Raw genomic sequence first — 26,968 nt, forward strand, 5'->3', positions numbered from 1 at the left:
GATGACTGTGGTTTGACCAGCTGACTGGCTGGGGGTAGTTACTGAGGGAAATGCAAGAAAGGAACTGGTTTTGTGGGGGAAATGAAGATTTTTCTTTGGATGCATTTAGTCTTAGATGCTAATTGGACATCCCAGTGGAGGAGAAGCAGCCCTGATAAAGGCTTGTGGTCTGAGTGGCCAAACCTCCACTGGGGACAGTGTGGGAGAGAGCTATCGTTAGGGAAAGCAGTGCCAGCTGTGGGGTGGGAAATAGCCTGGAGGAGGATGTGATGGGAGGTAGTGGGGGGTGTCTGTCATGTTAGTCCAGGTGGGAAAGGGTGGGAGGCATGAATCTATTTGGCATCCACACCTTGGATTTGCCTCATCGTGCAAGAGACTGCTTCGTGATTCCATTTCAGGGTTGGCTACCCCAGCACAGATGGGGTGACTTGGTTAGACAACCAAACAGCAGGAGTGTAGGGAGCTCTTGGCATGGGTCCATGTCTGTGCTAAGGGCTTCTGATACTTTATTTCATTTAATGTGCACCAAGATCCTATAAAGTAGGTATGGCTCCTCCACTTATTTGTAAATGTAGTTATCATGCTGTTGTTTTTCATAAGCGCAAAATGACGGAATAAGTGACCTCTAAAAACATCTCTTGTTAGCAGGGAGAGCTTCCCTGTTTGTCCTGGAGGTGGTATTGTTCTCATGTATGAAGGCTTTTTTTGCTTTTGGTCCTTAAGTGTGGGAGCTTCTGAACTATCACCATGCCCATTTAAAGATGAAGAAGCTGGGTCTCAGGAGAGCAAAGTGGTTTTCCAAAGTGACATGGCCTATGAGTGGAGCTGCCTGAAGCCTCTCCCTGGTCTTTCCTTCTCCTATTAATCACTGTGTGGAGAGTTAGGTATTGGGATATGTGGGAGGTGATGACAGTGACTTAGAGGTCTTTGACCTAAAAAAAAGCCTGTGTGATTATCATAGACAAATCAGTGTTTCAGAAGGAGGAAAAGATGTGTGCACCTTTTGCAAGATGGACCTTCAGAGTTGTCATTGATTCTTTTTATTTTAATCGCAACACACCTTTATTTAGTCTTTCCAAAGCTTTCAATTTAATGTTTATAGAAACAAGAAGTCCTTTTTTTTCCTATCTAATTAAATTATGTAATTACCATAGTGAGAACAATAGATATGAACAAATTTGGGAACAAATACAGGGCACTCTTGCCAAATGCATGATCTACCATAAGACAAAGGACTTCCTACTCAATCCTGTGCCAGCTACCAGCCTTCAGAGTCTCCAGGACATCCACAAAATAAATTCCCTAGAGAGCATGGGGCATGTTGGTTAATCTGGCAAATAGGTTAAATGAGATTCAGTTAAAAGAGCTGCTACTGGTAGAAATACATATACAGTGCATATTTTTTTGTGCAGACATGTGAATGAAATACTTTTATGGAAGTGATTATGCTTTTCTTTTATCTTCTGGCTCAACCTTTTGCAAAGACTGGTTCCAGTTTCAACTGGTCTGGTAGGATTTCAAAAACAATAGCTTTGATTTTGTTTTCAGTTCAATAAAAAAAAAATCAATACTTGGGTTGGGTTCAGAGTTCAGTCAATTCGTGTGTCCATTTTGGTTTGTGAGTCATATTATCCTGGCCCACATTACAGTGAGGAATGATTCAGATTCAGTGCTTTTTGTCTTCTAGCTAAGAGTCTAAAAATGCCTCAGGCCTTTTTTGTCGTAAGACATCCTTGTTCTAAGCAATCCTGAAGTGACACTTATTGGGGACCAAAAATCATTAACAGGAAGAGAATGGCATAAGAACCCGCTATTTCTTGATTTTGACACTGAAGGTGGTTGTCTTGCTCTCCATTTCCCCTTCATGGTATCAATATTGGTTGAACACATTTTGGATTCATTGAAAGTTTGTTACCTTAGGAACAGAACACATCGGTATTTCTGACTTAGTCACAAAAGAGTCACGGAGCATTCTCTTCAAAACCTAAGGACAATTCCATGGTGCCTGGTAGTGGAGGAGGTCAGAGGACCACTCAGCCATGGTCTACCCTTTCTTCCCAGACCTGGGCCAAACTTGGCCATTCAGAATGGAAATACAACCAGCGGCACATGCAGGGGCACTGTATGCTTTGCTTTGATTCTCCCCATGGATCCTTTCTCTAGGAGCTTCCCTCCCACTATCTTGCCTCCTTGTGCTGTTTTTAAGGTGTCAAAATCCCCTTTTTTAGTGTGAACTATATGGTCCTGGATGAAAATTGACATAGTATGAACTTGTATGTAATTTAGTATAGATACAGATGGATCTATGTCTGTGTCTAAATCTATATCTATGTCATATGTCTATATATATGGTACAAATATAGATATGTGTGTATACACATTTATATTTCCTAGCTCTGTCCACTGAGCGGCCTTAGAAGTAATGACACCCCAGTAGCAATGAGCACACCTAGTGCTCAGATCTTGGTTTCTAAAACCATTCTCCCATAAACAGAACCAGAGCTCCTTGGAGAAATAGCAGATTCTAGGGCTGGGAAAGGGAATATGCAAGATGAATGTGGAGCACCTAGCAGTGCCAAAAGTTCAAGAAGTACTAAAAAAGCAAAGTGAGGGGGTATGTCAAAGGGACACAGGAACCAACTGAAAGAACTCCCAATAGAAAAAGCTGGAACATTTTGAGTAACAAAATAAATAATATAGTATTGGATTTGTACCCAAAGTACAAAATAAATATTCCTAAGCCTATACTGATATAAATAAATTATTGAATAAATAAATAAAGGGAGAGAACAGACAAACCTCCTGAACAGAAGAATCCCAAATAATTTATGTAGATACTTCTCACTCAAAGAGGTGGAACATAATTTCCTACCCCTTAAGTGTGGGCCATCACAGAGACTTTCTTTTAATGAGCACAGTGGAGATACCTGACAAACTGCCTGAGCCAGATTGTCAACGTCAACATCAACAGTGATAAGTCATGTTGATAGCATGTACCTTTGATATGATGTGGTAGGAATGGCACTTTTCCTCTGTGCTCTTCCTCCCCAAATTCCCAGTCTATTCATGAGAAAAAAAAAATCAGACAAACCGAAACTGAGGAACATTCTGCCTGCCCAGTACTCCCCCTAAACTGTCAAGGTCAACAAAAACAAGGGAAGTCTGGGGAACTGTCACAGTCTAGAGGAGCTTAAGGGGCATGCAGACTAAATGTAATGTGATAGTCTCATGGCAATCTAGTACAGAAAAATGACATTAGGTAAAAACTACAGAAATGTGAATAAAGCTTTATTCAATTATAATGTATCCATGTTAGTTCATCAGTCATGACAAATGTTCCATATTAATGTTAGCACTATGAGACACTGGGAGTGGGGTATATGGGAACTCTGTAGTATACTCATACCTTTTTCTGTAAGTCTAAAATGTACAGAAATAAAAATAAAATAAAAAGTTTATTTTGAGAAATCGCCCCAACCCCTGTTGCCACTTCTTTTCTTTCTCCTGACCCTATGTTTCCCAACATATTAGTGTGCATCCTGTGCCCTGGTCATGCAATAAATTGCAGTGACACTAACAGGCAGCCTTCACATCTCTCTGAATTCAATGTGGTAGCTCTTGCTTGTTGGCATGAAGAGTTGAATACCACTTCTGGTTTTCCAGCACCCTTGTTTCTTGGCTTATCTAGTTTCTTGGGGCTTATCTGAGGCATTTTTATTGGCTATAATATGTCTGAGAAATACTTTATTTGCAGCTTAGTGGAGACTTGTGCATTGTCTCTTGCTGCTGGAGGAGACAGACTGCATTCCTAGGTCAGGGACACGTTGCCCTCCACGTGAGGATGGCAGAATCTTCCGGGGCTGTCACATCTAATTCTGATGACGCTGACATCTTCCTGAAGGCAGCCTGGGTAGCCCTCTTCTGCTTCCTTGTGCTTCTTCACCATCTATCTCCTTGAATGTGATAAAACCTCTGTTTCATCTTCTGGAGCATTATTCCCATCTCCTTTTTCCTCTTAATCTTTGCTTTCAAGTATTCTCCTAAGAATAGATTTGCAACGGGGCGCCTGGGTGACTCAGTTGGTTGGGTGTCTGACTCAGGTCGTGATCTCACAGTTCGTGGGTTTGAGCCCCGCGTCGGGCTCTGTGCTGACAGCTCAGAGCCTGGAGCCTGCTTCGATTCTGTGTCTCCCTCTCTCTCTGCCCCTCGCCTGCTAACACTCTGTCTCCCTCTCTCTCAAAAATAAACATTAAAAAAATGTTTAAAAATATTTAAAAGGTACCAAGGTACCAAGAGGTACCAAGAGGGGCAGAACTTAAAGTGTTTAGAATTAGAAGCTGATAACAAGGCATTCTGTCTAGGGAAGATCTCTTGAATGTCCCCTCTTAGGTAAAAGGGGTTACTTACCATTCCAGGACCACTCCATATGGTAGCTCTGTGCAAATTAGCAGGAAGTACCCTCTCTAGGCAGCAGCTAGCTACCTCTCTAGTTTCAGCCCTGCAGGCAAAATCTGATGGGGAAATTAGGACTGGATTTCAGGTCCCAAACGTCTCCTCAGCCAGTCAGCCTTGTGCAGTAGACAACATAAACAACTATTCATTATGACCCTGAATGTATGGTAGGTAATAATCCATTGCAGGGAAGAGTGTTCAGGATAACCACTTCTTATGTGAGTACCTGGAATCAGGGTTCAAATTGTCTTGGGAGTCCTCTGGAAGAAAGGGGTTAAGACCCATGCCAAGTGGAGTGCTGGACTTGGCTCCTATTGGTTCATGAGGTTTAATTATTAACTTTACAGGAGTTTTATGAGTTAGTTATTAAGCCTAGTGATTATTAAAAATTAAAGTATACAAACTTACAATTAAATTATATTGATACAAATGTAGTGAAAACCCAAAATTTATTACTTCCTAATTATTTGCCATATTTTACTATCATCTATGCTCTTGAAGTTATTTACATCTATCGTATCTGTATGGTGGAGATAGTACATACTGGTGTGCTACCGCTCATCTCCTGACTCTGTTCAGTGACATCATGTCAATAGCTTGAAATTGACCGTGGTGGCCACAGAAATAAGCAAATGCTATAAATCAGCTCCCACTCCCCCAGAAAAGGGAAAAGCAGGGAGATGGGCTGGGACCCACAAATGTTAGGGGTGGGCCTACAGGACGAGAACCACTTGGGACTCCCAGAGATCCTGAGAGGAACTGGGAGGCTGGATCTCCCATGTTGGTTGGTCGGGGACTTCCTTTGCTCCTCAAAGGAACATTAGCTTCTGCAGTGGTTCACTCAAGCAAGCGCCCCCAAGGTCTATGTTTCCATGTCCGGGTGACTCAGGCTGGATGAGCAGTGTTATGGAGCCCAATGGGGACTGGAACAGAATTTCATGGGGAAAAGTATGGCAGGTTACCACATGAACCCATGGGACCTGCTCCCTTCTGATGCAGCTCCACAGGTGGTGTTCAGACTCCTCCCCATCTATCCAAATATCTGGGGAGGAGCTGTGGCTCAGGAGAAGGGTGAGGAGTGGGGGACAGTGTCACTCAGTGGGAGGGTGACAAGGTAATGTTGCTCTCACCCTCTCTCTCTTCTAACTTTGTCCTTTCTTTCTCCCCTGAACCCCCTCCACAGGCAAGCCCTGCCTTTTGACAGCTCTGGGAACAGGGGTCTTGGGTAATGGTGAGGTGGGACTTGCGCAGGGCAAGGGTGTGTGGAGAGGAGAAGCAGGAAATTCCTGGTCTGCCATGGGGTGGGGCATTCCTGGGTCAGACCAGCTCAGACTTCTGAGGCAGCCCCCAGCAAGCACACAGAAATGGTCTTCTGCTGTGAACAGTGATCAGCTTTCAGCAGCTACAGAAAGAGGTACCCAGTGCCTTGCTCAGCAAAATTTTGGAGAGAGCACTTGTGGACCTGAGCTAGTGTGGCAAAGGGCTCAGGCATTAGAGTCAGAAGAACGCAGGTTTGAATTCTGGCATTTCCTGTGCGAGAACTTAAGCAAGTAAATGACATTTCCCCTCAGCCTTGCTCAGCCTGTTTCCTCGCCTGTGAAATACCTTCCTATCCTTTGTGTGTGAGTGATGGCCTTCAACAATCTCCAACAGTGGCTGTTTTTAATAGATCTCCTTTCACTCTGTTGGTTTGTTTTTCTATCCTTACCGTGAGTTCAGAACCCAAGAACTGGTTGTCTTGTTTCTGTTTTTAAAAGCAGCTTTGGCAACAAATAAGTAAACACGAGTATGTTCTATCACTGAGCTTGGCTCTAGAAAACCTTTTTATGTGTTAAAGCTCATAATGACAACAATGACTGCTAGACTGATAAAGCAGCATGTGGAGGACACAGATGTTATCATAACTTCTTAATGTGTCAGTCACCATTTTATAGCCACTAGAAAGGCACACCATGATATATACTTTTATACTGAGAGTTTGGGCTATTTGCTATATGTTGATTGCACCACCAAGTCAATGGCTAAGGCCCCAAACTGATCATGTTTCTCACTCCTTAAACATCTCCAGGGACCCCCATTGCCCAAAGGACCGGGCCCACGCTTGGCAGGCAAAACCATTGCTAATGTGATCCAAACAAACTTTTCAGCAGCTTCATGGCCTGCCTCCCCAACCCTCTCCCTCCTTTCACCGCATCTATGCCCAGGAGAATGGATTTCACCACTTCCTGAACATATCCTGCTCCCTCATGCTTCTGAGCCTCTGCTTTTACCCTTCTTATTTTGTTTCTCTGGAGAACATTCTTCCACATTCTTCAACATCCAGCATTAATACATCTCTGTGAATTATTCCCCAATTCCTTCAGGCAGACCTGTGTGTACCGTCTTTTTGCTAATGGGAAGAGAGCTTTACCTGCCTATATTAACTTACTTACAGCATTCTGTTGAATACAGAGGCATCGGTCTACATTACTGGCCTGGGAATGAACTCTCCAGTTTCTTCAACTGATACATGGGAGTAATAGTAACCTTATAGGGCTGTTGAGAGGATTAAGACATGAAAGTGTGCTACTGAGCAGTGACAGACACAAATAATCGCCCAATGAATGATAACTGTAATTATTGGATCAAAGTGTCCATGTTCTCTTGACAGACCCCTCTACATCTAGTAAGTCATGGCTGTGAGACAAACATCTTGAACAGAGATTCTATTGGTGTGGAACCAATCCATTTGAGAGTCAGACCATTGACCTTGATCCTGTTGGCACCATGCCCAGCCTAATTGTATTTGAAGATCAGAGGTAAGGCTCAAGTGGGTCAAATGTCTAGAGAAATAAGAAGAACCATTTATACAAGGTAGCCATGAATCTTACCCCTAGTTACATTCCACACGGGCACCTCAATTGTTTCCTTACTGCTAGCCTTGATTGTTATCTTTGGTGGTTATTAATTAAAGTTGTTATATGCATTTCCCACATATGTTTGAATTTCACAAGTCATATACTTCCAGGACAAGAGCCAAAACGAATCAACCCAGTCTTTGGAAAAGCAGCTGATGGGGCATAATCCACTTTAATTAACATTGAGCATTTGAGATTGAATGCACAGAAGGAACACTGATGAATTGGTTAATTTTGTCTTCCCTGTACCTTAACCATTCAGTCTTTACCCGCCTCTATTTGATACATACTCTTCTGAATGTTTTATTACAAGTATAGTGTTTTCATCAACTGCAAATTTCATTTGTGCTCAGAAAGCGTTCAGGTTGCCACGCTAAAGGAAAGCTGAAAGGCAGCTCAGATACTTGCTAAGCCAGCATTCAGGGTGACCTGCACAAGTGTCTTGAGGCTGCTGCCCTTCACCTAAACAGCTTGGCCTGGCTACAGTATTCAAGCTGGCAAGAAAATAAGCCAGAACTCTTCAGTACTTTTTGTGCTGGAGTCACATTTGCAAATCTGGTTTGAAATGGGCTCTTGACAAAGGTGGCTCCTCCCTGTCCTTCCACTGCTCTGGCTTGCTTCAGTGCAAGAGGGCCACCAGCAGTTTCTGGAAGTCCCCAGACGTGTCTGAGCAAACCATGTCAGACAGAGACTTCTGATACTTCTCTTGGAACTTTGCCTTTATCCCCTGAAGGTCCACCTGTAGGAGAAATGACGACAGCAGTGAGGACAAGGACATCTATAGGGTGTTCACTATGAATGCAGGTGGGCACTGTTCTGAATACATTACACTCATTTGCTCATGTATGCCTCAACACAACCCTTGGAGGTAGGGGGTATCACTATTATTACTATTATTTTATGGATGGGAAAAGGAAAGCCGAGTCTAGCTCCGGTTACAGAGGTGAATATATATATATATATATATATATATATATATATATACCAGTATAAATTTATTTATGGACACAAAAACTTGAGTTTCAGATGATTTTTATGTATTACAAAATATTTTTCCCTTGAGTTTTTTACAGTCATTTAAAAACGAATCATTCTTAGGTAGCAAGCCTATATAAAAACAGGCCCACCTGCAGGTCACAATTTGCTGACTCTTGGTATAAGGTTAAGAAAATTATCAACACAGAGATTTGAAATGAAGCTTTTTTTTTTCCTTCTTGTACCCTGATCAGCAAGACCATTAATGCCAATCAATAAAATTCAAATCGATACCAATTTGTAGGACTTATTTTCGACCTAATTCATTGAAAGCTTGAAAAACCTGGGTGCTGGAAATGGGCAGAGGACTCAGAAGAAAAACAAATAAGAAGATTGTTCCGCTCCAGATATTCTTAGAACCTAGTGAGGGAGACAATACTGGCAACAGAAAAGATGTAAGTACAGAGAGAACGCAGTGTGTCTCGTAAAAGAAGCAGAGCGCTCTCTTGAACCAGGAGTTGTGTTCTTTTTATAATTTTTAAAACTTTAGACTCTATCGTGCATTCCAGACAGATCCACAACCCATCATTCAGCCTTCTGGTTCTTTTTCCTCCTGCCCCAGTTGGAGGGATGGACTAAGAAAGAAGATGAGAACAGAAGGCAGGGGAATGAAGGATTGTGCCAAGCGGATGCTGAGCAGGAGGGAGACTCCGGCAGGATGTTGCCTGTGCCCCCTCCCCGTCCCCCGACTTGTCCGCTACTTGGCTGGGGGAGGGGGCAGGACGGTGTGGGTCAGTGCGGGGGTGGGATGGGGCACACTGGGGTTCTGTTCTAGGATTATGGGGCTTTGGGGAGATTAGGGTATAGCCAATATATCTGGCTGGGCCTGAAGCATTCCAAGGAGATGCTTAGTCTCCTAAACTATCCCAGGACATGTGGCCAATACTAAGATGGGACAGAGCTCTGGTGGGCCCTCCAGAAGGTTCCAACCCTCTGGGGTCTTTCAGAATCCCCACCCTGCTCCGTGTTGCACATGCTTCTATGAGCCTCAGAATCTCTTGAGACTTTGGCAGGAGCATGGGGGGATGGGGATGGCTTGCTAAGAGACAGAGAGACAGAGACCATGGAGATCTGGAGAGACAGTGGAGGAGAGAACTCAGGAGAGTGGCAGAGAGATGGGGAAGGGAAGGAAGGGAGAGCAAGAGAAACAGACAGTAAGCCAGAAGAAAACTATGAACAGTGGAGGGGGAGGAGAAATTCCTGGAATAGAAATAAAAACGAAAGAACGGTCTTGTTGCTAAGTTATATTTAAAAATGGTGTCAGATGTTAAGTATTATTTGTCAAAGCCATGGGCCAGGATTTGGGTTGGGATCTGTCCCCCTTCATTTAACAATTTTTTTTTTTTTTGAGGGAAGATGTCTGTGGTTTTTCAAGTGCTCAGTTACACTTCATTCTCCAAGGCTTCTCCCACTGTGGTCGAGATGCCATTTCCCCTTCACTTGCCCCTCCTTCCCTCTGTGACCCGTGTGCCAGAGCATCGGTGCTGAATCTCGACAGCTGCTCACAGGCCGTGGGTGCTCATCTCCCTCTTTCTTACAGTCATGCATTCCCAAAGGTGGGCGATATCGCTCCCAACAGGGCAAAAATGCATTCTTAGAGGGTGAAAAGAACCTTAATCTTTTTATGTCAAAGCGCGTGCGGGCACACACACACACACGCGCGCGCGCACATACATACAGAACAGAATCTATAGATGTATTTACAGAACACAATATATACATACAGAATATGACAGAATATGTGTAAACGGAACATAAACAGATACAAAGTCCCTCTGTGGTGTTCATGTTTTGGGGGGAGTGGCAGTTAGGAAAAAACTGGGCCCCAAAAGTCTCCTTAGTGGGACGATTACTACTAATAATTTTAAAAAAGGTTGAGGGACGCCTGGGCGGCTCAGTCGGTTAAGCGTCAGACTTCGGCTCAGGTCGTGATGTTGCGATTCGTGAGTTTGAGCCCCGCATCGGGCTCTGTGCTGACAGCTCGGAACCTGAGGCCTGTTTCAGGATCTGTCTCTCTCTCTTTCTCTCTCTCTCTCTCTCTCTCTGCCCCTCCCCTGCTCGTGCTTTGTCTCTCTCTCTCAAAAGTAAATAAACAATAAAAAATTTTTTTAAAAAGGTTGAGAAATACTGTCTTGTACTGATGTGTCTTTTGGGCAAAGCTGTGCTTCTGTGCTGTGTTTAATTAAAGGCCTGGCTGGGGAGCGAGGCAGTCATTTGCTCATTGTCTCTGCTGCTGGGTGACCTCGTCCGTCCCCATCCTTTCAGTGTCTCTGGTTCGTCTTCCTTACAGTGGAGCCGAGCGTGGGCTGCACTCCCCCAGGTCCCCCTGCACAGGCCCCGAGCTCTCTGGAGCCACACATGGCAAAAATAGAAGCAACTATCATTATTGTATTTTTATAAAAAGAAACAGATTGAAGCATGGCACAAGGTCTTCCACAAAGTCTGGGAAGGCGAGGGCTGTCTCTGTTTCGCTTTTTCTGTAAATAAACCCTTAAGAAAAGCTTTGTTGATGACATCAGCGGTGGCCAAAAGAGAAGTGGTGGCCCACGTGCTGGGAGTGGAGTGTGTCTTACCTCAGCCCTGGTCACGATGATGTGAATTAGTGTCTCCTCATCGGTGCCTGCACCCTTCATGGACTTGTACAGACGGTCAGCAAAATAGCCCTCCTGGTCCCGGGCACACCTCACTGGGCAGGACGAGGGACAAGAGAAGGTGAGGCTTTTACATGTTGTTGAAGAACATGGAGACCCGCTGAAAGAATGGAGCTGGCCCCCCGTATCACCTGGCTGTCCTTGGAGCTGACTCAGTTGTGAGACAGGTGTTTGAAAGGAGCAGACTTCACACTCTAGTGGGATCTGGAAGATTCCCCCGGGTCAGGGCACCTGGGCTCTTCAACCAAGAACTGAGTCAAAACCCCTCTGCTGGTCCCTGAAGACCCTTCAGGGGAGGAGGAACGCTGCGGCCACCCTCAGGCTTTCCCTGCCAAGTTCATGGTTCTTACCAGCAGGAGTAACTTTTCTTATCTGAATGAAATCTCTGATGCTGGCGTTGGGTTCAGAGGGGAAATACAGATTGGCTGGGGACTCTGCTGTAATAAAACTTCAGAATCTCGAAGACTCACTCAGCTGGACTGCCGCCAGGATGTGCTAAACATCTTTCCCGCCCTTTGTTTTTCCTCACTGCCTTTGCTCGGTGAGTTTCATCTTGGAATCTTTTCCAAGTGCCCCACAGTCAGCTCTCCATCTGGGATGCGGCCTCATGAAATGTTTGATGCTGTCTACAGGCCACCTTCCTGTGTTCTTGCTAGCTGCTCTTTTCTGGTCCTCCCCTTGCCTGCCAGCTTTGATCTCATCCACAGATTAGTGAAGCACAGTGCCTCTCTACTCCTGGAGAGAAATCATTGTTCCTCTCCCCTCCTCCCATGCTTAGGGGGGCCCATCAGGACAAACACTTTGGGGAAACGAACCATTTACTCTTTAGGTGTTGGCATTTACCTAGAACACTTAACATTTTTGATGTTAGTGATTGATAGCAAGTAATACATTGAGCGTAAGTGTGGGATGTGCATCCTTGATATGTCCTGGGATGGGAACTCTTGTTTTCTATGTAATTGCCTATATGATTGATGCTTCCGAGAATTGGAAGGGAACAGGATTAGGGAAGTAGCATCTAGGTGGGGGGTCTGTCTCTTTTATAGGACATGTGGAAGCCACCAGAGTTTCAGGAGAACAGAAAAGCCCAGCCCCAGGTGTCTGACCTCTTTATCCTGAGAACAATCCAAAAAGCTGCTGGATTGGTGGTGGTTGGTGGGGGGGAGCCTGTCAATTTGGGGAGTGGCATACTTGAGACTCACTTAAGACCCCCTCCCAGGCAGGACACGTTGATGCTGAAATGCCTAATGTCCGTGTGTTCCAACCCTTCATAGGTGTCTTCTCCCCTGACATTCCTTCTTCCTGATGTCCTGGGAAGAGAATTCTCAGCTTTTCTATTGTATGCAATCTATGCCTGGTGAATAAGGTCTGTTGTTAGCTGCCGAAGGAATCCCTCAAGAGTCTGGATGGGGCTAGCCAGGGAAAATGTGGGCATATACCCTGTGGTATCTGGAAGGGAGGATAGCCAGCCATCATGAGGAGAAGACAATCCCTTGGGGAGCTTGTAAAAGTACAGCTTCTGGGCTCCATTCTTGGAGATTCTAATAGGGAGCCTGAGATGGGGCCCAGGAATCTGTATTTTCACACACCTCTCTATAGGTGGTTCTGGTGCAGGTGGGCCCTGGAGCCCACTGGAAAAGTGCTGCCCCAGAGCATGCAAGTGGTAGGAATCATTTGGTCTCAAATTGAACCGTAAACCGGCATCTTTATGAGTCAGGTATGAGTGGGGGTGGGAAGTGTCTCGAAAATACACCTGTAAAGTCATGCTCTACAGCGTGTGTGGTTTATACTTAAGGTCGTTTCTAATCACTTTGAAGTTTCCTACCACCGGAGCATACCTAAGTCCTGCATTTTATGTTCCCCGTCTCCAGGGATGTGGCCGTTCCTTCCTCTGTACCCTCCTCACTCTGGTTGTTTTTGTTTTTATCTTTACTGTAACCTAATCTGCTGATTTGTTTGTTTCCACCATGGACTTGAAACTTCCTAAGAGCAAGAACTGGACCTATTTACCTCTGATCCCCTCACCAAGCACAACCCCCAGCCCGGGTAGGTGCTAACTAAATATTAAACAATTGAATGGTTTTGTTACTGTTAATAATATTGATAGTGGTTTATCATCATTGGTATAATCTTCTGACTGAACTCTGGTATTTTCCTGATTCTTTGCACTGCCAGCACAGAAAGGAAGAATTTGGAGCCTTTGGGTCAGGCTGTTAGTGGATCTCTCCATTTACTTAAGAGACTCATCTTTTAAGCCCCAAGGACAGTTGTCCCTGTATGTCCAGTTGGGGTCAGGAGTGACACTAGGGATGTTTAGGCCTCTCTACACCATGGTAGAGGTCAAATTAGTCGAGGCCCTGCTAATTTGAATGCAAAATGAGGACGGACTAAAAAAAATCAATTGCTGACATTGTTTAAAAAATTTTTTTAAAGCCCCACAAAAAGCAAAACAAAAAGTTTGGCAGATAGAGCACATTTTTTAACTTCCAGGACTACTTTTTCAATTCTTCCTCTTCCGGGGACCCGTCTTTCCGTTTCTTGTGCTATTTGAGATGGTGCCCTCGACTCCTCGCCACAGGAGAGTATGGACAATGGACAATGGCTTCATTCCGGGGCTTGCAGAAAGGAAGAAAGGAGCCTGCCAGACACAGCCCCATGCCCGTCTCTCCGCTCTTTCCTGCCTATGGGCAACACCTGGAGAGAAGGTGCTGGTGTGCTCGCTTGGCACAATAAAGATCTGGTCTCCCTCCCCACTCTTTCTCAAGAGACCTCATTCATTCTAAATGTTGAAGGGCATCAAGTGGAAAAGAACACCCTCGAGCCATCAGGCATATGCAAAAACTTGTTCATAGGTTGGAAACCTGGCTGAACCACATATGGCTCCCTGAGACTAGACAATGCTGCAGCCTGTTGACAGATGCTCTTCTCGTCGACCCACGATCTTAATGAGACTGTAGTGGATGCCATGATGCATCGCCCAGAGGCCCTCTTTGGGACCAATGCACTCATTCCATCTGCGGCCTACTGGCTGCTCACAGCTGAGTCCCTCCCCAGGAATGGCCCTCCAAGGCCCTGCCTTACCCACCATTGCAGATGCTCCGGGGTTGCGGCCAGCATCCACCGGTTGCTTGGTGTGTGGTTTAAACACCTTGCCCCCTTGCCTCCTGGCTCCAGGGCTCCATGGGGGACCAGCAAAGCCCCCGCCCCCCATTACAGCTGTGTCATGCTTACTCTCTCCCTTACCCAATGCTGCTGAGGTGTGTTGTTCCCGAACTATTCCCTAAAGTCTTCCCACATGCAAACCTCCGACTCCGAGCCTGATTCCAGGGAGCCCACCCTAAGTCAGGGACTCTGCTAGGTTTACTTTACCAAGAGTTAAGTAGGCCTTCTGCACGTCTCCCGACGTTTCTGCTTCAATGGCCTCTTCGATGTCTTTGTTGATGAGCTGGAAGGACAATCAAAGGCCAGCCATTATCATAGGTCTTGCTCTTGGCTTTGGCACTCCTGGGGTCACTTGTCTACAAAAAGCACTAAACTCTTCCAGATTTGGTCACGTGACTTTAAGGAACCTATCCTGCTCCGTGCCTTACATTTGAGTGGGGGCTCTTATGGCTGATGACTTTTGACCCCTAATGGATTTGATCCCTTCCTTGGATCAGGACAATTCCCTTGGCCTCAGTTTCCTCACCTGTAAAGTTGGGAGTGGAAGAACAATGAATATATATTGTAAAATAATTCTTTACATCTCTATAATAGTTTAGTTTCCAATATGTTCTTAAAATTCTTTTCATTTCCAATTCTCTAGGAGGTTGTGGTTATTAATCATCTTACCCACACTTTTCTCATCTCCCACGTCCTGGGACTGGGGACTCAGCCACCCACAGTTTGGGTGACATAAGTAGTACAGGCTGTGAAGTTCACAGTAAGGACTTGGTCCAACGTTTTTGATAGAACGGGGCTGCGTGGGCTGGAAGCCAGGGTGCTGACCATGTCAAAACGTCACTTTCCTTCACTCTGGGGGTGATTCTAAATGATCCTATATTCACCACCGGCTCACATATCACTCTGCACAGCATTACACGCTGGGTTTCTTTCCAAATATTTACAGAAGCTGAAGTTCAGAGTGTATTGTGACAATGCTTAATGCAAGTACCACCTGGGCCAAACTCAGGGCAGGCAAATAAAAGAAAGGAGAACTCTTTGTTGGGTTTGGGGAAGTGCAGTTAAGCATTAAGAATACAGAAACTTCTTTCTTAGAAGTTATTTTTTGAGGCTATGACACAACGGTGGTTCCATAAATAGTTGGGGCCTTTGAGGACACACCAGTCAGAGTGTATGTAGTTTATTCTGAAAACACTAGTAAACAAAATAGCCTTTGTGATGCACGCACAATTGATGTGGGGGGGGGGGGGAGAGGTCGAGATGTAATGAGGTTTCTCGGTCTCCTTGTCGTGGTTTGACACCTAGAGGTCTGGTGTGGGTGGGTAAGGGACGTAGACGGTGGGGATTGGCTGGGGGCTTTCAGTTCTGTCCCTTCCTTAGCTGCTCCTGGCCTCTCTTGGGTTTGATGTGGGAGCTGGTGTTTTGAAAGGGACTGGTACCACTTTCCCATGAACAGCGTTCTTGTTCTGTAGGCTGAGATTGCATTTCAAGAGGACATCTTGTTCACACGGGTCTGCATTTACTAAAAAAATAATCCTCACTTTAAACCGCTTTCTGTTTCTATTGTTAGTGCTGGGACAGCATTGCCAGGTTTCTGCTTTCTCAGTCTTTTTGCCACACAACTCCAGGGGGCACTGTTCACATTGCCCCCTCTTCTCTATCAATCTCCTGCCCACATTCCCCTCCTGGTAGCTACCAAGGCACCTCCCGGGGCTCCAGAGAACACAAATGGAAAACAATCGACTGGCCCAAGTGAATCTCCTTTGCAAATGGCAGGCTTTTCACTTCAGTTCCCGGAACACTTAATTCTTAGGGGGCTCTTTAGACAGATCAGGTTTTCTGATCTTAGTACAAAAAACATCACTGGGGTAGATTCCACACAAGCCTCAAAGGCCTCTCGTTACCAGGTAGCGTTGACCGTAGGGAGATTACTAGAAGAATAGGGGAGACATTTCTTTCTTTCAAAACCTATTCACCCATAGTGACAGCATTCTCATAGCAGAAGCCTATGCCCTCTGGGTTTGGCCACAGAAGGTACAGGACTAGAGGCTCTGGAACAAGCTCAGGAACACATAGAGGACAGGAGAGAAGTGGTGACTGACGCGGTGGGGACGCAGTGTGCCTGCGCTGTGGGTATGTGTACCTACAATTCATACTAAGCCCTGCGTAGGGAACTTCCTTCAGCTTTATAGCTGCACAAGCCTTTCATGTTTGGTCACCTTCGGGACGGTGATATTCCTGCCTGGTGTAGCAGGGCCGCAAACACAGTTTCTTGGTGAGGATTTCTGGGAGCGTTAGTAGTTAAGACTCAAGCTTAGAGGGCAAAACCCTAACGTTTTCATGCCAAAAATAAAAATTCATCTCTATGCCAGGGCAAGCTACGCAACGTAATAGACTCCCATGATCTCATGCTAGCGGTTTATTGCTTTTAGCCAGAGACCCTTGTGAAAACTTATGAACTAGGGTCATGAGATCAGGGTGAACTCACAAAAATCAGTGATAAGAATCAAAACAGATGGTGTTCTGGGGAAGTTTTGGGAATAGAGGAACAGGTAGCATTTTAGAGCTAGTTTCATGTAAAGAATCACTAAATCAGTAAATTATTTTATTGTCCATTTGGGCTTTGTTGGTTCACATAAGGAGACAACTGACAGTTGCTGGTGTTTACTGAACACCTATGGCATGCCAGCACTTTATTTTTAGCACTTTATTTCTATTAATTCATTAATCTTTACTAACCTTATGAAGTCAGTACCATCGTTATCCCTGTTTGACAGTTGGGGAAACTGAGGTCCGGAATCCTTAATGACTTGCTCTGGCTCATAGAGCTAGCAGTCTAGAGCAGACCTTTGCGATTTTAACAGGCACCAGAATCACTGGAAAGACTTGTTGAAACATACACCCTAGGACTCCCTCTGATTCAGTAGGTCCAGGGTGGGGGGCTGAGCATTCCCTCTCTCTTTTTTTTAAGTTTATTTATTTTGAGGGAGAGACAGCAGGGGAGGGGCAGAGTGAGAGGCTGAAAGAGAGAATCCCAAACAGACTCTGCACTGTTAGCATGGAGCCTAATGCGGGGGTCGAACCTACCAACCATAACATCATGACCAGAGCCGAAATCAAGAGTTGGACTCTTAACCAACTGAACCACCCAGGTGCCTCTCTCTCTCTCTCTCTCTCTCTCTCTCTCTTTAAATAAGAGAATTCTCATTTTTAACATGTTCGCAAGTGATACTGATGCTATTTGGGGATTAATTTTGAGAACAACTGGCCTGGAGAATATCCTTGTAGGTCGTTAGCAGTTCATGTATACACACGCACACACGCATACATGCACGCTAACATGTATGTGTGTTTCCACAGTGATCACCAATGGCAGCCATCCCCAGAAACTCCAATCATGGCCCCAGCCACGTGGGAAGAGGGTGTAGGTCATGGAGAAGTCTTCCAGCTCAGAGTCTACCCCGTTCCAGGAGCAGAGGCCAGAGGAACGCAGGGTCAGCTGGCTTTGATCATGACTCTGGGCATGATTTGAAAGCAAAAGGCCCTCCAGGCTTATATACAGTAATGATAAAATTCCCAAGCTTTATTGTCTTTTCATCTGCTGGCAACACATAGGAAATGCTATTTCGAGTGAGGAGTGGCCAGCTCCCGCCGAGGTAGAAGCTTGGGCTGGGGAATCTTGCTGTTCTCATCCACTTTCTGCTACCGGCTTGCTGTGTGGTCCTGATAAGTTACAGATGGCGCCTTACTCATAACAGACTTTCCTTGTCCAGCAGTTGTAGGTAACAATGGCTGCTTAGCCGACATTACCGTTACAGGATTGTTGTGAAATTGGAATGAGATACAGGGCACAGAAGTGCTTTGAATAGTTAAAAGCACTCTACAAATATAAAATAGGAGACCAAAAAAATCTGATACTCCACAAAAGGCTTCTTGCAATGAAAGACTGATTTTCAAGGAAGGACTCACCACTAAATGCTTTGAAGTAACTAATTCATCTTGTTGGCTTAAGATTATCATCAGATAAAAAATAATTGTAAACAGCAATTTATACACATCTTTTCAGGAGTATCTCTGAGGTATATCTCATCTGTCTTGGGAGTGGTAGGCACTCTGTTAACCCAACTATAAACTGGAATAATAGTAAGAGAGAACATTTGTGTGCTTACCACACGCCAGGTACTATTCTGAGCCTTTTACATTTATTATTTAACTTTTTTTAAATGTTTATTTTTGAGAGAAAGACAGAGAGAGACAGAGCATGAGTAGGGGAGGGGAGGAGAGAGAGGGAGACACAGAATCCTAAGCAGGCTCCAGTCTCCGAGCTGTCAGCACAGAGCCCGACGCGGGGCCCCGAACTCATCATGAACAGTGAAATCATGACCTGACCTCAAGTCAGACGCTTAACCGACTGAGCCATTGGGGCTCCTCTATATTATTTAACTCTTGAAAGAAGCCCAAGAGGGTGTGACGATGAAGATTATTGTCCCATTTTACAAATGAGGACAGAGAGTCTGCCAGTGATAGGACATGGATTTGAACCTGGATGTTGACTCTAGGGCTTTGCTCTTCACCTTGACACTCCTCTGTTTTCCTAGCCTCTGCTGTTAAGCAGGGGTTCCCAACCTTGGCACTACATTTGGGGCTGGATAAGCCTTTGTTGCGGGGCTGTCCTGTGCATTGTAGGATGTATAATAGCCTTGACCTACTAGATGTTCTTAGCGTTGCCTCCCCAACACCCAAGGTGACAACCCAAATGTTTCCAGATATCACCAATTATTCCTTGAGGTGGGGAAGAAGCAAAATCATCTCTGATCAAGAGCTGCTGTTGTAAAACACCCCCACAGTTCCTTATCCCTGATCTGGACTTCTTTTGGAAATAGTAGTTTTGGTGTGAACTCCATTTCCCTGGTGCTTGTTTACTTACAATCTGGTAGGCTTGAAAGGTGGCCCGTAATTGCTTGTGGCTCCTCTTGGCCAAGACTTCATTGAAGGCAAGCTCATCAGTGCCCCAGCGGTCCTCCCCTGCCTGCAGGACAAATGCAAACATTATGGAAAAGCCTTTTGCGTAAAAGACTGAATATACTGTTCTATGACCAGGCCTTGCTTACAGGCAGTTAGAAAATATGCACTGAATAGAAGTCAAATTGATCAACTAAGCACTATACCTGAGAGTTTACTTCACACATCTATTTATAATATTTATACCTTCCTTGTTCCAAAATGGACCTGAAGCAGTAAACTCTGAAATGCAAGAATAGGAACAATTCTTTTTTTTTCTTTAATTTTTATTTATTTTTGAGAGAGAGAGAGGGAGAGAGAGAGACAGACTGTGAGCCAGGGAGGGGCAGAGAGAGAGGGAGACAGAACCCGGAGCAGGCTCCAGGCTCTGAGCTGTCAGCACAGAGCCTGACGTGGGGCTCGAACCCACAAACCGTGAGATCATGACCTGAGCCGAAGTCGGACACTTAACCGACTGAGCCACTAAGGCGCCCCAAGAATAGGAACAATTCTTACAGGTTCACAAAGACTGTATATATTGAAAATATTTTAAAGATCATACTTATTTCTCAAGAAACTCCCATTTGCATGAAACAGAGGAATATTTGTTGAAAATAGTGCTAAGAAACTTTAAAAAGGACAAAGAATTGGCGGGGACTGGTGCATCTGCACACTTACATCATACAGATCCTTGGCATCCCGACCAGCTAGATCTCTGTCCACCTCATCTCCTTCATCACGATTAGCCTAGAAAAATTGACACGTTGTTATTAACTTGAGTTCCCACTTGACCACAGAAAACAAAAAGAGAAAGTCCTGGAAAGCTGGGGGTGATTGCAGAAGGGTGGTCTGGAGGAGATGGAACCTGGCAAAGTGGCAGTGTTGCTCTTTGCTGCCATCTTTAGGCACAACTGATAAGCAGGGTAGCTTCTGAAACAACACTTGAGTTTTTCTCGTAGAAACCAGGGTGGCTCACAAACCCCACTGACCTCTAAGCAGGCTGAAAGCAACCTCATGATGTTCCCTGGAGTGACTCCATTGGAAAGCTAATAGTGATCCTTTCAAAATATCTTATTTCACCTCTCGGGGGTTCCCAGTGCTGAAGAACCCTGAAACTTGGTCATGGAAGGTTCTGAATTCTAACCTGAGCCCTGTGTGGCCAGCAGAATCCTGAGTGGTCCAACCCTTATATGACCCCCTTCCCTTGAGTGCGGCTAAGACCTGTGAATATAAGCTGTCACTCCCACGATGTTATGTTAATATAAAAAAGAGATTTTACAGATGCAATTAAGGTCTGTAATTAGTTGTGTTGATCAAAGAAGATATTCCCCTTGGTGGGCCTGATCTTACCTGTAGCAGGGACACCAGAATTTTCTTTAGGGTTCCACTTGTATCAGCTTTGACATCTGATTCAAGGCTCCTGTCAAACACTTTCGAAGAAGAAAAAGGGAGGAGAGAAAGCAGATGATTTCATTTCCCAGAAGTATTTTGAAAGGAACATTCTTTATCCAAAGTCAGAACAAAAGGTCACTTACACCTTTGGTAGGCTTCTTTAATGGCCATGATCTCCTAGGAAGGGTAATAAAACAAAAATCAATACTCCGAGGTGGGGTTGATCAGTAGGAGACACAGAGATACACAAGGAAATGGCCAGAACCTGTCTCCAGGCACAGGATGCCTCCGTGACTTCCTCCAAAGAGAGCCATCCTATGGCTCAGGGCCTAGGCCTGGGGCGGGTCCCTGGAGGTGTGAAGAAGCCCCCGGGTGCAAACATCTCAAACCACACACCAAACACACGCATACATTCTCCTTAGTTAAAAGCAAAACTACCCCAGCTCAGCTAATGTCTTACTTTGCTGTCTCCTCACTCCGTCTCACGCTCCCATCTCTACTCAGGTGGCTAGTGTCACACAGTGGGTATCTTCCCAAGCATTTGTCCTTGCATTTGTATACAGATAGGTGTGCTACTGAAAACATACAGAATTGTTTTGTGTATGTGTTTCCAAAGTGGAATACTGTATGTGTCGTTCTTGGACTTATTTTTTCACTCACTAATGTGTCTTGGGGATCCAGCTACGCTTATCTGTAGTCACCTAGTGTTTTTTAGGTGGATACAAAACGTCCCGGCCTACAGCAAGCCACGGTGTATTTAGTGAGCCTCGGATGGATGTACATTCAGGTTGCTTCCAATTTTTTCCCTACTGGACACAAGGCTTCATGCAGTAAACAATGTGCTGCGTGCAGGGCTGCAAGTTTCTCTCTGGGGTGTGTACTGGGAAGATGTGCTTTGTGTTTCAATGACTCAGGCTAAGTGGCCCCGTCAGGAGCTGCCTCAGTTTACATTTAGGCCAGCAGTGTCTAGGAGCAGGCGTTCCCCAGATGTTCACTGGCAAACTGTTTAAGAGTTAGCAGCAGGCCAGGGAAAAGGCAGTGGGGACAGTGGGACGGGGGGAGCCTGGGAGGCCGGAGGATGTGGGAGTTGGTGGGAGCTGATCACTTGTGTCCATGAAGCTCTTTCTTTTCTTCTCCTTCTAACCCACTTCCAGGATGTGCCTGAACCCAAGACCTGCTCTCTCCCTACTTTTCTTTTTATTGTCAGATCGATTTGATTGTGGGGGAGAAAGAGAGCTTGTTTGTTGTTTGAGAGCAGGGCTTGAAAGAAACTAGGCTGAGGGAGAACCACATGTGGTCAGGTGAGATTAGAAAAATAATGATCAGAACCTTCTTGCCAAGGCAGCCTGCTGATTACCCTAATATTGGACGCCTCCTGGCTGGGACTGTGGAGCTTCTGGAAGGTGGGGGACCTCGACCGGGAACACCGTATAACTGCAGGACCGGACTGATACCATCCTCCTTCGCTGACCCTTCCTGAACAAAAATTCCTTGAAATGGAGGGTTTTTACTATCTTGTGGAAAGAAAAGAAGTCCAGGGATGCTGAGGAAAGGGGTTCAGGGGTTTGGAGAAATGTGCTGGACCCCACAGACTGAGCAGAAGGAACCAACCCAAGGTCATCTACATGCAAGGCTTTTAAAGTATTGTTTTAGCATCAGAGATCTGTTGAAGTTTTTCCTTGCTGTTGGCTCCAAACACTGCTTCTGTTTCCTACCTGGAGGCCTCAAGGATGTTGGGGACTTTCTGGCTTTTTCCTTGCTGGACTTCCCCCATTCTACATGATGAGTGGTTGCAGCAGAGAGTGGGGGTCTCCAAATAATGATTTGTGGACCCTCTCTACTCGTGATGAATTCCTTGGCCCTCATGGCTTCTGGAACCAAAGATGAATGAGCTTCGACTAAAGCCTTAACAAAGGCTCTTTTCAGCTCCTGAAATGGCAGCATGTGCCCAGGGACAGGGGGAGAGGTCTGCTGATAGAAGTAGATGGAAACCTCCAGGAAGGTGCTGGCAGCCACGAGAGGTGTTCACGGGGATCCCCTCTGCACCAACTGCTTCCCTGCCTCTTTATTGTCCTTTTTGTACTCTATGCTAGATGACAGCCATGGACAAGGCAGCTGCACAAACACGCTTAGCCCATTTATTGCATTATTTGTGCCGAAGACCTGCAAAGTCAGGCTGGGTGGAGGAAAGCAGAATCTTGCCTCCTGCATATAAAACTATGCATTCCTTTCAGAAATACAAAATCTGCGTTGACACAGCTGTTCTGGAAGGATCTATTCTGTCAAGCCAGAGGCGGAAACACGCAGACTGACAGCTGGAAGATTGGAAGAGGGATCTCTCCTGCACGTGCCAAACAGACATGTTTCTGTCCAGACACTTGCTCACCTCACGAATGGAATGTGAGGTGTAGTTTTCCTTCTGGCTGCTGCAACCCTCTCTGATGGGCATCTGGATGCTCCTTCAGGGGCTGGGGCTGAGGGCTTGGCTGGCACTCACCTTATTGGTTCTTGTGCACAGGACCTCGATGATCACTGCTTCATCTGTGCCCAGACCCTTCATGGCCTTTTGCAGCTGGCGGGCATCGTACTCGCTGGGGCGGTCCAGGAGGGCCAAGGCTGTCTTCTCAAAGCTTCCACTCAGTTCGCTCTTGAACACCTCCTCCAGGTCCTGGAGGAAGATAGCGGGAGCCCTGACTGGGGAATGGCCCAAAGCAGAGGACAGGCTTCCCGATGCATGGCCTCAGGGTCAACAGGAAGATTGCCAAGGACACATGGGGGAGGGGAGTGAGCTGGGCAGAGCTCTAGTGACATGAGTGACCTGCTCTGGAGGACAGTCGTCACTGTGACTTCCTCTGGGACTGGCAGAGAGGCAGAGAAGATCCCTTGCTCAGGGCTGGAGACCCCAAAGATGAATCACAATAACAAACAGCATTTTCTGGATAGTTTAGGGTTCAGAGAGCCTTCTCACTGAACTCCAGAATAGCCCTGGCAGGAGAGGGGAGAGGTATTGGCATCATTTCTATTTACTGACCTCAAAAAAATGAAGGACTCCCCCCCAAACACTTGTGCGACTAGAAAGGCCTGAAACATGAGTTTGTTGTCTCTGGAGGATCAGATCATTTGTCATCCAAATTTAAATGGTTCTTGTTTTGTTTTAGAGAGAGAGTGAGTGGAGGAGAGGGGCAGAAGGAGAATCTCAAGCAGGCTCCACGCTCAGCATGGAGCCCAATGTAGGGCTTGATCCCACACCCTGGGATCATGACCTGAGCCAAAATCAAGAGTGAGACGCTCAACTGACTGAGCCACCCAGGCCCCCCTGAGGTGGTTTTGAGAGTGAATGGGGGAAATAATAAACTAGCAGTAATTACAGCGGCATAACACGAATAAACGAGGGCCACCCTGAGCAAACCAGATGTGTAGTCACTTTGGTTAACTTGTTAAATCTGGACAGGGACACACGTGGGAAAGCACTCAGGTAGGGAGAAGAAATGAAATACATTAAGGAAGAAATGAAGTATATGAAATGCCCACTGGCGTCTGTTTTTAGCAAGTGCCCATCTTCAAGGATGTTTTTTGGGAGGTGCGGTCTTATAGGTGAACTGCCTGCTCCTACCTGTGTATCTCTGACATGATGGGTTAGTGACAAAAGGGACAAAAATTGGTGTTCAGTCTAACTAGTGTTGCCAATGTCCCAACTTTAGTGAAGGACCTTGAAGAGGGAACCTCGTGTCCAGATGTGGGTCAGACTGGGGACTCATGGAGCAGTTAGCAGCTTAGGAACTCAAATTACATCACGGAGTAGGTGTGGCCACTCAGCAATGTGGCATGATGGCTAATGACACGATCACAGCAGCCGTGTGACCTTGGAAATGTACTTTAACCAATTGTCAGTTTCCTTCTCTGAAAAATGGGGGTCTGATGAGACTCACCTCTTTTTTTTTAATGTTTATTTTTTGAGAGAGAGAGAGAGAAAGACAGAGCACGAGCAGGGGAGGGGCGAGAGGGACGGAGACACAGAATCCAAAGCAGGATCCAGGCTCTGAGCTGTCAGCACAGAGCCCAACTCTGCGCTTCAACTGACAAACTGTGAGATCATGACCTGAGGGGAAGTCCAACGCTCAACCGACTGAGCCACCCAGGCACCCCAATAGACTCAACTCAGGGTTGTTGGGAGAATTAACTGAGACAATCCATGTAAAGCCCAAGTCTGGAACACTTTAAATGTTCAGTAAGTGGGTATTACTATTATTCCACCCTGAAAGGAACTTTCTAAGAGAAGGCTAATCAACTGTTTCTTTTATGAACCTCTGAGCTCTGAGCCTGGGAAAAAAACCCGGAAGATTTTGCCTAATGAGTGGGGTTTGCAGTCTTATGTGGGGGCCGTGGTATCACTGCCTCTGTCTTCAGGCAGCTGCTCCATCTAACGCTGCATCCTCTAAAGGCAGGCCTTTGGTCAGTACTCTACAGTGTGGATCCATCCAAAGACTGGAAATGTTTTTTTTCAGGTCAGATGGGCATTGCGTAGAACTTCAGAGAAGAGAAACCCCAGCTGCCTACTCTTACAAGCCACAAGCATGAAAACAGATCCTTGTGTGTTTACATTCTGTTTGGACACAGAAGCCGGCTCAGGATATCTCAGCTCTAATCCTGGTTTTCCGGCTCACTAGCGGTGTCACCTTGGGATGCGAGTTCTCTTTGGAGCTCGGTTGCCATGGGGACTTTGATTTGTCTGTTTCTAACATCTTTGAGCTTCAGATGTGATTCTAGACCACCTCCTTGGCAGTCTCAACTGTCTGAAACAGCCACGAACTGGAAAGTAAGCAAAGATTGGCACGTGTTGGTATTGCAAAGTTTGGTGCTAGAGCATGCCTACTTTATCTTTAGCAGAGCGCCTAAGTCTTCACCTCGAACTCATTTACTCTGCTTTACACTCAAGTTTAAGAAGCCTGTATCTGACTTTCCATGTCAGTAGGGTGGGGGTACACATAGCACTTGAGAGGCTGCTACAGTTAGGCGTGCCGACAAGCATAAAAGTTCAATGTCATTCAATTCAATTCCATGCAGCTGAGCTAAAGATTCACAGACTTTCATCAATGTCATCAAGGAATGACACTGACAAGCCTGATTCTGAAGAGAGAAGCAGAAAAACTATAAAAGTGCAGCCATGTGGGCCATTTAGTGTAGAAATAAATAGCTCCTCTCGTGGCAATGAGTTCTTTAGGAGTGGACATTGGCCCTGGAGTCAGAAGACTGGGATGGGAGTGTCGGTTCTTTTTCTTACTAAGTGTGTGATTTTGCTTGAGTCCTGGAAACAGAGGAGCTCCAGGTTTCTTCTCTATAAAATGGAAACAATCGTACATAGGATAGCTTCCCTTTACTGATACGTGCTGCCGTTAGCCTGTTCGATTCTCTCAGCAACCTGAGAATTACATTTCATTCTGTATGTGAGGACACCAAGGCCTAAAGAGATTATTGTCTGCCCAACGTCAAATAAGTAAGAAAACCCATCTCTATATCTATTTATACATGGAGGGATTGAAACTGTAAAGGTTTTATAAACATGTATTAAAATATAGCATGATAATTAATATTCATTTTGCACGCTGATAATTCTAATGACAGTAAAAAGTGGTTAAATTGTAGGGGCACCTGGGTGGCTCAGTCGGTTAAGCATCCGACTCTTGATTTCAGCTCAGGTCATGATCTCACGGTTCATGAGTTCAAGCCTCCCATCAGGCTCTGTGCTGACAGTGCAGAGCCTGCTTGGGATCTCTCTCTCCCTCTCTTTCTGCCCCTCCCCTGCTCTCTCTCCCTCTCTCTGTGTCTCAAAAAAAAAAAAAAAACCTAAAAAAAAAAGAAAAGGTTAAATTGTGTTCATCTTATATTAATAAAGAAAATAGAAAGCCTACTGCATACTTAAAAAAAATCGATACATAACAACAGCAACAACAACAAAACAAATGAAAGAAAAGACACATAAAGAAAGAAAAAAGTGGTCATGCTTAACGAAATGGAGGTTTTTTTCAGTGTTCTATAACAATCACTTATGAAGAACATATCATTCTTGAAGACAGATGGATAAATGAAGAATTCTTGTATAAAGACCCACCTGTGAAAACTGATTTTCAAGTTATTGGCCTATCTGTAAGTTAGTATGTAGAATTATCAATGGGAAAATGACAGAGGGATTACTAGGAAAAGGAAGTCAGTTTTCAAAAGGAGTTAAAGAATATATTATATAGGCTATGAAGTTAACAAGGCAATTTCAGTTTTTCTGAAATCAATTAAAATTGTAAAGAGTAGTTTACTTTTGTTTGCTCTTGAGCTAACTTATTAAAGCTTTAAAGATATTCTCTGCTGCCTTGGGAAGGTAGAGAA

At 45.3% G+C, this 26,968-nt stretch overlaps 1 protein-coding gene and 1 long non-coding RNA gene across 2 annotated transcripts in view; one reads left to right on the forward strand and one right to left on the reverse strand.

Annotated features, from left to right (window-relative positions):
* The first annotated feature begins 5,570 nt into the window (after positions 1 to 5,570).
* Positions 5,571 to 26,184, forward strand: LOC122495785. The gene is made up of 2 exons (XR_006300574.1): positions 5,571 to 7,250; positions 25,096 to 26,184. It is a non-coding gene; the product is annotated as an uncharacterized LOC122495785 (long non-coding RNA).
* The window catches only part of ANXA13 (annexin A13), a 51,620-nt gene continuing 32,158 nt past the window's right edge, over positions 7,507 to 26,968 (reverse strand). Inside the window, exons 5-12 of the mRNA XM_043601703.1 lie at positions 23,088 to 23,258; positions 20,734 to 20,767; positions 20,549 to 20,628; positions 19,877 to 19,945; positions 19,125 to 19,226; positions 14,405 to 14,480; positions 10,958 to 11,070; positions 7,507 to 8,088 (exon numbers count right to left, since the gene is read on the reverse strand). Coding sequence (XP_043457638.1) covers positions 7,969 to 8,088; positions 10,958 to 11,070; positions 14,405 to 14,480; positions 19,125 to 19,226; positions 19,877 to 19,945; positions 20,549 to 20,628; positions 20,734 to 20,767; positions 23,088 to 23,258 — 765 coding nt within the window. The 3' untranslated portion in view covers positions 7,507 to 7,968. The remainder of the gene's footprint in view (positions 8,089 to 10,957; positions 11,071 to 14,404; positions 14,481 to 19,124; positions 19,227 to 19,876; positions 19,946 to 20,548; positions 20,629 to 20,733; positions 20,768 to 23,087; positions 23,259 to 26,968) is intronic.

Source organism: Prionailurus bengalensis, chromosome F2 (assembly GCF_016509475.1).
Source record: "Prionailurus bengalensis isolate Pbe53 chromosome F2, Fcat_Pben_1.1_paternal_pri, whole genome shotgun sequence".
In the NCBI taxonomy this organism is placed as follows: domain Eukaryota; kingdom Metazoa; phylum Chordata; class Mammalia; order Carnivora; family Felidae; genus Prionailurus; species Prionailurus bengalensis.